Genomic DNA, 12,353 nt, shown 5'->3' with positions numbered 1-12,353 from the left:
CCCCAAGTCTCCTGAAAGAAGGACACTAATACAGCTGAGGCCATGGGTACCCCTCAGACTCCCACTGCCCACGGCTCCTTTTGCTGCCCACAGTAATGCGGCACAGCCAAGACAGCTGCCACACCTGAGACTTCAACCACCCTCATCAGACAACAGCAGCAGACCCTTTTCACAGGGTTACTACAAGGGAGGGTAGAAGGGGGGCAGTGGCAAGGGTAGATGCAATGGGGCAGTTCTTGAAGGAGCCACCACCCCAAAAACATTGACCCCACTACAGACACCCCAACCGACCATCCAACACCTGTCAGGGAAAGGTTGCAGGGATTTTTCCCTCACTGGGAGCCAATTACCTCTGACCATTTGGTTCTGTACATCATATTGGAGAGGTATTGTTTAGCACTCACACAAACAACATCCAATTTCCCCCCGCGCACACAAGTTGTCCACATAACACCAGCGTCTGCTCCAAGAGGAGATGCAGGCACTACTTGCCAAAGGGGCCATAGAGCTTGTGCCATCACTACATTGCGGAAAAGGGTTGTACTCCATGTACTTTCTCATTCCCAAGAAAGATGGCTCCTTCAGGTCTATACTCGTTTTCCGGCCCCTCAACAAGTGAGTCCTTTCGGAACATTTCCACATGGTCACACTTCAGGATGTCATCCCTCTTTTGCAGCAAAGACGACTTCATGCCTGCCCTCGACGTGAAGGATGCCCACTTTCCTGTTGCCATCAACGTCACCCATCGAAGATTCTTGCGGTTTGTGTTGAGTGGACAGCATTATCAGTAAAAGATGCTGCGTTTCGGGGTCACAACAGCCACCTGGGTCTTTGCCATGGGTCTAGCCATGATAGCCACTACCTCAGGCAAGGTGGCATCTTTGTGTTCCCTTATCTTGAAGACTGGCTGATCAAAAGTGCCACGCAGCAGCAATGTCTGGCGCACACCCACACAACCATAAACCTTATTCAAAAGTTAGGCTTCCTGTTAAATATAGCCAAATCACACCTTCAACCTCTCCAGGAACAACCCATCCTCGGTTCTACTCTAGACAGGGTCATAGCTGTCCAAAACCTAATACCTCTTTGTCAGACAGATAATGATGTAATGGTCAGGACAGTAATGCATTCATAAGGCATGATGGCGTCCTGTATTGCAATAGATCCTCATTCAAGATTACACATGCGTCCCTTGCAGCAGTGCCTAGCAGCACAGTGGTGTCGGAAGGAGGGTCTGTAGGGGGAACTAGTGTTGATTTGGGGCCATACACATTACTCTCTGCAGTGGTTGAACACCAACCACATGCTACAGGAACAGCCCTTTCTACAACCAGTTCCACAGGGCACCATCACCACGTACGCTTGTCTCACCAGATTAGTAGCACTTCTGAAAGATCACACAATCGGGGCTTGTGCATGCCTGTGCAGCAGGGCCTTCACGTCAACCACCTGGAATTGTTGGTTATTCAGTTTGCTCTTCGAGCATTTCTTCCACTCATTTATAACAAGATCGTTTTAGTCTGGTCAGGCAACACCACTGTCATGTTTTACCTACATAAGCAAGAGGGCACGAACTTGCCCCAGCTGTCTGCTCTAACTCACAGAGGTGGCGTGATACATCACAAGGTGCAGTTGGTCATACAGTACATTCTGGGTCTGGAAAACAACTTTGCCGACCTGTTCAGCAGGGTGCATCAACAAGTCCATAAATGTGAACTGCACCCGCGTTCCATGGGCAATGCAATATAGATGTCCTGGTCAGGGATATTTGCCTACGCTTTTCTGCTTATCCTACCATTTGTAGTTTGCAAGCGGAGGCAGACATCGTTTACCCTCATCCTAGAAGCCCCACATGGGCACCCCAGCCTTGGTACTCCTCTCAGCTGGAACTCTGTCCAGTTCCTCACGAGACCCTTCCCAACAGGCCAGACCTTCTCATGCAAACCACTGAACTCTCTGGCTCTCCAGTACTCAGCAGGTCAGTCTTTGTCTGGCTCCTGAGGTCTTAGAGTTTAGTTATGTTAACCCACTGGAGGAATGTATGTCTGTTCTTCACAAGGAATGCAGGCCTACTACCAAGGCCTGCTGCATAGTCAAATGTAAATGTTTTGTGCACTATTGCCTTCCAAAACATCACTTCTCTCACACCATCTGTACAAGACATTGTCTATTACCCTCTTTACCTTCAACAGTCAATCCTTGCTTAGACCTCCATTCTATTACTTTTGGCTGCTTACCTACAGTAAAGTCAGCACACTTCGCTCTTAAGAGTAGCAGTTATTAAAGCCTTTGTGGAAGACTTAAGCAGGTTTTCTCACGCTGAACGCCTTCTGCTCTAGTGTGGAATCTCAGAATACTCCTAAATAGGCTCTTGGGCCCTCCTTTTGAGTCCCTTTTACTCTTGCCTGCTTCATTCAGTTTCATTCATGAAACATAGCCTTTCCTATAGCCTTCACTTTCCTTAGGTGAGTCAGTGAGATACCCGCTTGCACCTTTGAGGAGCCTTTCTCACAGGTTTATCCAGATAGGGTGGTCCTCAGAGCCAACCCCAATTTTCTCCCTAGGTTGGTTTCCAGTTTTCATCTTAATTAAGCGACTGAGTAGCTGGTTTTCTTTTCACATACAGTCTGTAGCGGAATGCGCCTTGCATACCCTGGATATCAAAAGGGCGCTAATTTGTTATGTAGATTGAACAAAACCCTTTTAAAAGGCAAATGACTCTTTGTGTCCTACTCCAGTCTTCATAACAGGAGCTTCAGTGGCTTTCCTAGAGAATATAACATATGATGTGTAAAGCAGCTGCTTGGTCCACTCCTCACACTTTCACTAAGCATTATTGTGTGGATGCCCTGGCTAAACAACAAGCTAGAGTTGGTCAGGCTGTTTTACGCACACTGTTTCAGTCTTCTGCAACATCTTCCCATAAGCCACTGCTTTTGGGGAGGACTTCTTTACAGTCAGTCAACCGGATGTGTATCTACAGCTACACATGACACGGACAGAAGATGTTACTCTGTAAGCATCAGTTTGTGGTAGTGCTGTAGACTCACATGCACCCGCTCTTCCACCCGGCCACCTGGAAACTGTTGCAGATACTCTTACCTTAATTCTTTACTTCACATGGTCATTGCTTCTGTGTCTCTATGCTCCATCTGCATCAGGAGGAAAAAACAATCTGACCAGGGAGCTGATGTCCATTTGCATTGCCTATGATAGGTAGAGTCCCCACACCTTGTGACGCGAAAAGACTTCTTCGAACAACAGCAAGTTGCAGACATCTCACCCCAACACTAGATGGCACGAGTATGTGCAGCATGTTAATCTACAACTCTACATGCCACCAACATATGCTTAAAAAGTAAGTAACATTTTCCTGTCATTGTAAAGCTCACTTGTCAGCCTTTAATTCTATTTCTTCCCCAGGATGACTTAAAACGGCGTTCTGTCTCGCTGGATGACACACCCCGTGGTAGCTGGGCCTCCAGCATCTTCGACCTGAAGAACTCAACACCAGATTCACTGCTGCCTTCCCTGCTGGACCGCACTGCCATTGAGGAGGTTGACCACCGAAACGAGGAGCTACGGAAGGAGAACCGGCATCGGGAGATCATGTCACTATTCTCTGCACCTGATGAGGTACATATTGTCAGCTTCTATTCCCCCCACACCGAGTCTCTTTCACAGAGCCTAATTGAAAGTGTGGCTGGCGTAGACATGTGCTGACTTCATAATCGTGTGGCAGGATGACATTCACTAATACTTCCCTTTTCTAAAATATCTCACAGCAGTTCTTCTGCTGCCTCTTTTCCAGAGGAGCAGGCTACATTTTCTCATATGAAGACATGAAATGAAGATCAGTTATGTTATCCCAATTTCGTTCTAATAATAATGAAGTGAAGATTATTAGTCAGCCTTTCATTCTAGCGCAATTGAAGGAGAGAAAATAGAACAGATCATTATTAGCCTTTGCTTCTAGCAAGGAAGGCAGACTTTCATTCTTCCAAAAAAAAGTAACATCTGGACAGATTTTGTGTCAACAAGGTTTAAAACTTGCAGCTTATTTGCAAGCTTCTAATTTTATAGGACGTAAAATGCAGGCTAGTTGTATGTCTTTCATCCTCAGAGTCCGAGAAATTAAATGAAATGCAGCTAAGATGGTTTAATAGCAACATTTTTAGCCGTTTCTTCTGCTTCAGCTGGCTCGACACTCTAATTGCACATATTAGCCTCTGGGTATATTAAGCCTACTGAAGTCATTAGGGATGGACCTTTTCCATGAGGAGCAGAGTCAGTACTGATTTGTATAACGCAAGCTTCTGTCTGGAGTGGCACATTGGTTGAAAAAGCAATTCGCTGATATGCTACCCCGAGCAACTGCCTAAGGTTTAGTCTATTTGCAATAATATCTCTCATCACCTTATGGGTGATTGATATTAAGACTACTGACCTGAACTTGGTCTCTTCAGCTCCTCCAGTATGCTGTGGAGTTTTTCTCAGTGATTAGAGAATTTTCTGGGAGATCAGCTAACTCATCAGTTGGCCAGAGCATTTCTGAGATTTTAGAGAAGAGGGAGTGTAGGAAGCTGGCTTTTTGTATAGTGGACCAAAATGAGGTACACTTTGCAATGAGTCCAAGCAATCCTCAGAGGTATCACAGAGGCACAAATGACATCCAAAATGCTCTCTTTTTAGATAGTGTGGTCGAGTAGCTAAGCATATCAGAGGGTAATGTTAAGCTTGCAAGGCACACACTCGTGCAGTAAGTGAGACACATACTCAGTAAAGAAATCTGACACCAATTAAAAAAAAAAAAAAAACACACACACTTTTATATAATCTTTCATTCCAAGATCACCGGAGTCGGGTGAGTACTTTTCGAGTTATGAATTTGTAGAGTTTTTAGATAGTACATTTCTCAGATAGCTGCAATGTAGTCCTATGGAGGAAAACAAAGACGGCAAACCAGATGTAGTACAGCGACTTACAGGACCAAACTCCCGAACTTAAGATGAGTTTGGGGCATGGTCCAAGGCCACACCAACAGGTCACCTCTGGGAGCTCTGGTGGTCTGGGTGCAGAGGTATGTTACGGCGTTGGGTGTCCCATTTAAGCCTGTAAGGATCGGTCCAGTTACAAACCTGCTGCAGGGATGGACTGGAAGGACAGTCCAGGTGAACCCACTGTGGGGCTCGACCCTTAAGGTACTCGGGCTTGTGGGGACACCATCAGTCCACTCTTCTTGCTCTAGGGCATGAGTGCAGGGGTGTCTTCTGGCGTCTGGTATGGTACTGGAGTTCCTTGCGGTTGCAGGGGGCCCTGTAGAAACATTCTGCAGGTATGGACTGGGGTCCAGTCCGACCAAGCAAAAAAGTGGGCTCAGTTCTCATGAGGTTTAGAGATGTGGGGACACCCTTGGTTCTCTTCTCCTGGGTCCTGGTCAGGAGGTGCAGAGATGTCCTTGGGAGTCAGGTCTTTGTCTCCTGGTCACATGCGGTTACTGGAGGTCTGCAGAAACAGTCTGCAGACATCGTCGTGAAGTTCACAGTGGGCGAGCACAGGGTGGGCTTCTTTTCTGGAGGGCCTAGGGACAACGCTCACACCTTGGCCCACTTCAACATGGGCTGGGCGTCTTGGGTGTCTTGGGTGCAGTGTTAAAGTCAGATGTTGGGTTTCTCTGTTATCTCAGATCTTTCTTGGGTGCCTACGGATGCAAGGAAGCAGCTTCTCTATTCCAATAGAGTCCCTCCTGGTGATTGGTGTACACTGGTAGCTCTCCCAGTTTCTTGGAGGCTGCAGCAGCAGGACAGGTCAGTTGCATCTCGAGGATCGGGTGCAGCAGGCAGGCCGTCAGGGTCGGCACCAAGTCAGTCATGCTTCTTGGTTCTCGGGTTCAGCAGGCTTCTTGTCCACTCCTTAGTTTTGGGTCCAGGGCATATCTGAAGGTCTGGTATGAGGGGTTTCCCTAAATACTCAATTTAGGGGGTGTTAAGGTGAATGAAGGTAGTCGCCAACGGGCTACTTATCCTTGGGGTCACTACACCCCCTAGATGACCACTTCCTGTGGGGAGTGGGCATCACCCTGTTCCGAGTTCCTAATTTCCGAAAACACAGGATGACGGAATTTCCACTTCAGGCTGGTCACCTTAGGGGTGTTCCCAGTCTGGTAGTGTGACACGCCTCCTGCATCGCCAATTTTCTGATCTGTCAAGGTGCCAGTTGGGTCTTGGGGCAGGGGAGGTTGGCATCTTCCTCTGAGGAAGGCCAGATCTGCATACCAAAGTCGGTGGGCTTCTTTGAAGGTCCTGCCCTTGGTATGCAGGTCATGCTGTGGGGAAGGGTGGGTAACACCGCAGCCCGGACAGGCTTTTGTTTCTGACTTATGGAGAGTGGAGGCTCTCGCCCTGGGAGGTCAGATTCTTGTCTGTTGGTGGCAGGCTGGTCAGAACCAGTCAGTGAGCTCACCCACAGTTCGTTGGTTTTTGGGGGCACCTCTAAGGTGCCCTCTGGGTGCATGTGTTAATAAATCCATCATTGGAATCAGTGAGGGTTTAGTAATACGAGATGTTTGATACCAAATATCCCTCTGTTCAGAGAAGCCATCCTGTAGCTGGGGAACTCGTGTTCACCAGTGTCCAGCATGAATATAAAATGGTTCCCCTGCACAATTACTATTTCTAAGAATCGACCGAGACATAATAGGGGCATATTTGCCCTCATTTGCAATAGTAGGGTTGAATGCCTGCTGTAGGGGGTGACTTACGTATATTAAAAGCTGTGATTTAGGGGACATGGCACACAACTGTATACCATATTGTGTTTTCAATTTTGGGCGCACCCTGTAGTGGTAGTCTGCATGAGGTTGGTGTTGAGTCCTTCAGAGTGGCACAAGTTGTGCTGCAGCTCTTAGGGGCCCTCTTCAGTACCCATGCCCTAGGTACCATGAGTACCATTTGCTAGGGACTTCTGGAGGTGCTGAAGGGCCTGGTCACTTGGGTGTCTTGTTTTGGGGGAAAGGAACATTGTCACTGGGGACCTGGTTAGCAACAACCCAGTGCACTTCAGTCAAAGTTGCATCTAAAAACCAGGCAAAAAGTAGGGGGTACTGCAACCAGAACCCAGCTTCCTATAGAGAGTGAAGGTTGGGGGGTCCACGTAGCTCACAGACTGCCAAAATATGTTTTGCAAAAACATATCATCCAAAGTACAGACTGCCAAAATCGCAACCTTATGTAAAAAAAAAAAAAAACTCCCCTGGAGAATTTTCAATCTGTATTTCATTTTTAAATCCAGCCTAAACTACTTTTTTTTTAAAAACATGTACAAATTCTGCATCGCGCCCCCAAGGTGAGATGTCGTAGCAAGTCAAATGTCTGAGACAATGACAATAGGGCCAACTGTCAGGAATATCCCGTCTCCTCTTTGCACTGTACCCAGAGCCCTACTTACAACATATAAAAAGTAACCTAACATGGTTGTCAAAATGAATATCCTTAACAAATTCTACTATTTATTTCACGCAGTTCCATTGCATATGCCTAACTTTTTCCTCAAGCGCTTAGACACTGCAGTAGGTAGCTGTATTTGGAGTTAAGAGAGACCATAGGGTTCAATCATATATATCAAGCTACCCCTCCATAGAAAGGGATAGTCATTTCTTGACTTAGACATTTTGGGACAGCTTTTGCTGCCTTCTTATAGATAGCAGTGCGATTAAGAACCAGCTGACCTAGCAAATAGGCGTTGGTGCAGATAGGAGGTATCTCCTGTGCAGATATAATGACCCCAGCTATTTCAATTGGATTTGTTTCAGGGTCATAATTGAGGTTTTGAAATTATGTGGGGAGAAGTAGTGTAAATAATATGAGATTTCTAATATTAACTTGTACAATCCTCTCTGGGGTAGTGCTTGCTCCAGTCTATTTTTCAAGATTTGATAGTTAGGACATGGCACCATAAGACATTAAAATTTTTTAGGCAATTGTATAATCGACTTGTCTTTCGTACCTTTGTCGATTCAAAAGTTGAGTTTAAACTGCTGTAAAGTAGTTTCTTTAAATATCTACAAATACTACTATGTGTGGGAAAGTGCCCCTTTTTGATATGGTCACCCCCCACTTTTTTGCCTGGTAATTTATAAAGTTTTTACTGAAAGTGCCTTGAGGTTCTGCTAACCAGGTCCTCCGTGCCAGATCTCTTTCCTTAAAACTGTACAAGTGTTTCCCAATTGAAAATACCTTTGGCACCCATGTAAGTCCATAGTCAATGGTACCCCAGGTACCCAGGGCATGTGCACCAAAGGGGGTCCTCGTGGACTGCAGCATGTATTGTGCTGCACTCGGACCCCTCACTCAGCACATGCAGACTGCCACTGCAGGCTGCGTGCCCTGGGGCAGCTAAAAGCAAAAACAAGACATGGGCACACAGCCTGTGTGCCATGCCCACCTACACTGCATGCAATATATGTAAGTAACCCTTCCAACGTATTCCAGCGCTAAGGCAGGGTGCATTATATTACATGTATGGACATATCTGCAAGGGCAGATGTGCCCCTATTATGTTAGTTATTAGACTTAGTAAGTGATTGGGGAAGCCATTTTAAATACATGTGCTGGACACTGGTCGATATGGGTTCTCCAGCTACAGTATGGTGTCACAGAAACTAGGGATGTTCGGTATCAAACATCTCAAATTAATAAACCCTCATTGATTCCACTGATTAATTTATTAATACATGCACCCAGAGGGCACCTTAGAGGTGCCACCTGAAAACGTATCAGCTGCTGTTGTACTGACCGACTAGTTTTAGCCAGCCTGCCACCAACAGACATGTTTCTGACCCTCAGGGGTGAGAGCCTCCACTCTTGGGTGGTCATAAACAAAGTCTGCTCTGGCAAGTGTATTAATGCACCCCTCCCAGCAGGATAACCTGCAAATCTGCTTTGCAAGGCAGGGGGCTTTAAAGAAGCCCCGCCGCCCTTGGTATGCAGATCTGGCTTCCCTCAGAAGGGAGATGCAGACCCCACTGCCCTAGGGCCCATTTGGCACCTGGGCAGATGGAAAAATTAGAAGTCAGAGAGGCGTGTTCACCCCTCAGGTCAGTTCCATCTCTAAGGTGAGCAGCCTGATGTGGACACAACATTTAGAAATCTTGCATCTTGATGATGGCAGAATGAGGAACTCATGACAGGGTTATGGCCACTTCCCACAGGAAGTGGTCATATAGGGGTTGTAGTGACCCCAGAAGTAGCCCATTGGCTCCTGAACTACACTCCCAGAAATGCCCCTACATTCAGTATTTAGTGGCGTCCCTGGCATCAGAATCTCAGATCCTGCTGACCTTAAGACGCAAAAGCGAGAACTGAAGACCAGTGACTGACACAGCGGCAACCCTGCCTACTGACTTCGACGGCTGTGCAACTGGCTGAGCCTCCAAAACTTTGGATGATTGCCAGCCTTCACCCAAGAACCAGGAATTCCCGTGGAACAGCGGAACTGCTCCCCATTATCTTGCAGGTAACTGAAAAACCCTTTGAGGACCCATGACTGCCTAACCGGACAGTGGACAGCACCACTCCACCTAAGCCTCCAACCCCGAGATGAAGTGGGCTAAGGTTGTCAGCGTTGTTCCCAGGTCCTCCAGAGATGAGGCCTACCTTGAGATCCCCCATTGTGGACTTCATGATGACGCCTGCAATCTCTTTCTGCAGGCCCCCCCCCTCGACTGTGACTGCCTCCAGTGGCGGCCACCCAACTGTGCACTGCACCTCTGCCCCAGAATATTGAGAAAATGACCACTAGTGTCCCTATGTCCCCACGGCTCGTGAGACCTGAGCCCACTTCTTGGTTTCAGACCCCCAGTCCACGCCTACAGCCTGTTTCCGCTGGCCCCCTCCACTGTTCCTGCCATTGGTGATGGAAACCCGACAATCCAAGAACCCTCCGCACCCGGACATCCTGGACCGAGGAGAAGAGGACCACTGGTGTCCCCACGTCCCCTAGCATTGCAAGAACTGAGCCCACTTGGTGGTTCACCCTGACTGGTCCCCAAGTCCTCACCTGCAGCATCTTTTTGCCCAGACCGATCCCCCCTGACGCTCCACTGCACCTGGCCCCTCGAGTGCCGCCTGAGCTAACCTGTTGACGCGGCCTAGGACCCTGCCCCCTAGTTCCCTTAACTCCAGAATGTTGGGCCTGTAAGTTGCTGTGAAGTACCTGCTTGCCCTAAATGTTATCTCTCTCTTAGGGTAAAATTGCAGCTTCAGAGAATTGCACTGTCAACTTTTCAAACCTGTGATAATTTCTATGGCAAAACATACTTACCTGATCGTATTGATTCTGGTGCCTAAACATATATAAATATATTTGTTATTTTTATTAATTGTCATGGATCTCCTTCTTGAGTCGTGTATCTCATTTAATGGCTGGGTTTCTGTGGTAAATGTCAAACACTCCTCTCTGATAAGTCTAAGACTGCTCAACCACACTGCCCCGTAAATGAGCACCTTGGGATTTCTAGCGCAAGTCCCTCTCTACTACTAAGGCAACCCCTCGACTCTGCACAGTATACCTCATTTTGGTATACTATATACCTACAGCACACGGTAAGAAAATTAAGCCAGAATATGCCAGGAACTGAGTATTATTGGTTATCACTTATATATTCCACCAGAGAGACTGCAGCGATTAATGAATTCTACAAAATAATGAGTGAGAAAGGACAGATGATATAACTATGCTGGGGTATAATGTTAATACGGGGAAGGTTATCGTGTCAGACGGTTCTAACTAGTTCTCTGGTTACTTCTGTTAACTTAAAGGTTCAGCCACCTAAAACTGTGTGCATGTTGTTTTAAATTCCAGAGAAAATAGCAAAGTGGTGCAACAGCAACTCGAATATTAAAATAATTTGCCCTAGATAAGCATTGCAGGCAGCTGATATAATGCATGTTTGTTAGCTATCCACATCGATTTGGGTACTGGTCCTCCACTACCCCATTTCTTTCAGAAAGTCTGCATTGTGAACTGGAGCTAACACCAACTAATATAATGTTGGGGATGAAATCAGGCGTATAAAGCCATATGTCTGCACTAATATCCATCACTATTATTGTTGCATGATTATGCATTGCACAAGTATGAATAAATAAGTTAACCCTCTTCATTCACGGAATGGTGTTCGCTTATGTGTCAGACCTTTGAAACTAAAGCAGCTGTTCTAAAATTAAAGGGGAACAAGGAGCTTAAACGATTAAATCAGACATGGTTACTGCTGTTTTAGAACTAGGGTATGCAAGAGATATTCACATCTCCTCTATTTTGTTTTGAGATTATATTTTGGACTTGTATCTCTCAATCTATCTCCGTGAGGATTTCTTTCATTCTGTTTTTGTTTTCAATCTGGAATGAACTGAAAGTATTGCTTAGACTGATAATGGAATTCATGTACTTAAAAACAATGCAACAGGTCTCACCAGACTTTTCTTGCCACATAAATTGAAAGAAAAAAACAAGCGCGTTGCGCGATCACGCTATGTAAAACCCAGCGTGATTGCACTGCGTGGAAAATAAAAAGATAAAGTAGTGCTGAAACCAGGCTGAAAACATGGAGCCTCATATGTTTTCAGTATGTGGCCGGTGCGCTCGAGGAGGGCTAAACACCGGAAAAGGCATGACATATGCATGCCTTTCACTAATGAAATCAAGCGGATTTTAAAAGGCAAGACCACCAACCAGTGAAAGTGACATTCGAGACATGGGTGTGATTAAAAGCCCAAAGAGAGATTACAACAGGAACGGAGCACTTGTGCGCTCGACCCTAAAAAACAAAAACAAAAAAAAAACACAGAATGAAGTATTGGGGAAGATTCTGTGTCAGATGTTCAGAGCTGCATTAGGCTGTCTCTGGGGCTTCAGCTAATGAACATGGTTCTTGGAATACAAAGATTCAAGAACCGAAAGTATGAGACTAGTCGTAGTTTAAGGTAAATGTTTCCTGTCAACCAAGCCTTCTACCTAAGGCGGCTGACAACTGCCCTTTTTAAGCACAAAAGATATCAACACATTTTAATGCTAAGTGAACTTGCAGTGGCAAAAACATAGTCACAAGCAAGATGGAGCTAAACCGTATATTCTTTAATTAAATGAATTTACCAGAGTATTCGATAGCTCGCATATTGAGTGATCATGTCCACATCATGATTGTACACTTCTAACAACTACCCTCTTATGCCTGAAGCTCACGGCTTGTTGTGCTGGTATGTAGAGAGGGGGTGGCAGTCTTGTTTCCAAAGGCACTAAACGGTTGGCTGAGTAGGTAGCAGGCAGAGTGTGTTTGGATGTAACATAAATATTCT

General features: G+C 46.2%; 1 protein-coding gene across 6 annotated transcripts in view; it reads left to right on the top strand.

The window, feature by feature from the left end:
• The window catches only part of LOC138292835 (dedicator of cytokinesis protein 7-like), a 512,184-nt gene that overhangs the window by 83,824 nt on the left and 416,007 nt on the right, over positions 1 to 12,353 (top strand). For all 6 annotated transcript variants that reach the window (XM_069231649.1, XM_069231647.1, XM_069231646.1 and 3 more), the window contains exon 6: positions 3,424 to 3,636. In XM_069231649.1, the coding sequence (XP_069087750.1) occupies positions 3,424 to 3,636 (213 nt within the window). The remainder of the gene's footprint in view (positions 1 to 3,423; positions 3,637 to 12,353) is intronic.

This window comes from Pleurodeles waltl, chromosome 4_2, assembly GCF_031143425.1.
Source record: "Pleurodeles waltl isolate 20211129_DDA chromosome 4_2, aPleWal1.hap1.20221129, whole genome shotgun sequence".
In the NCBI taxonomy this organism is placed as follows: Eukaryota; Metazoa; Chordata; class Amphibia; order Caudata; family Salamandridae; genus Pleurodeles; species Pleurodeles waltl.
The sequence above is the reverse complement of the archived record's forward strand: the minus strand, read 5'-3'. Positions and strand labels throughout refer to the sequence as shown.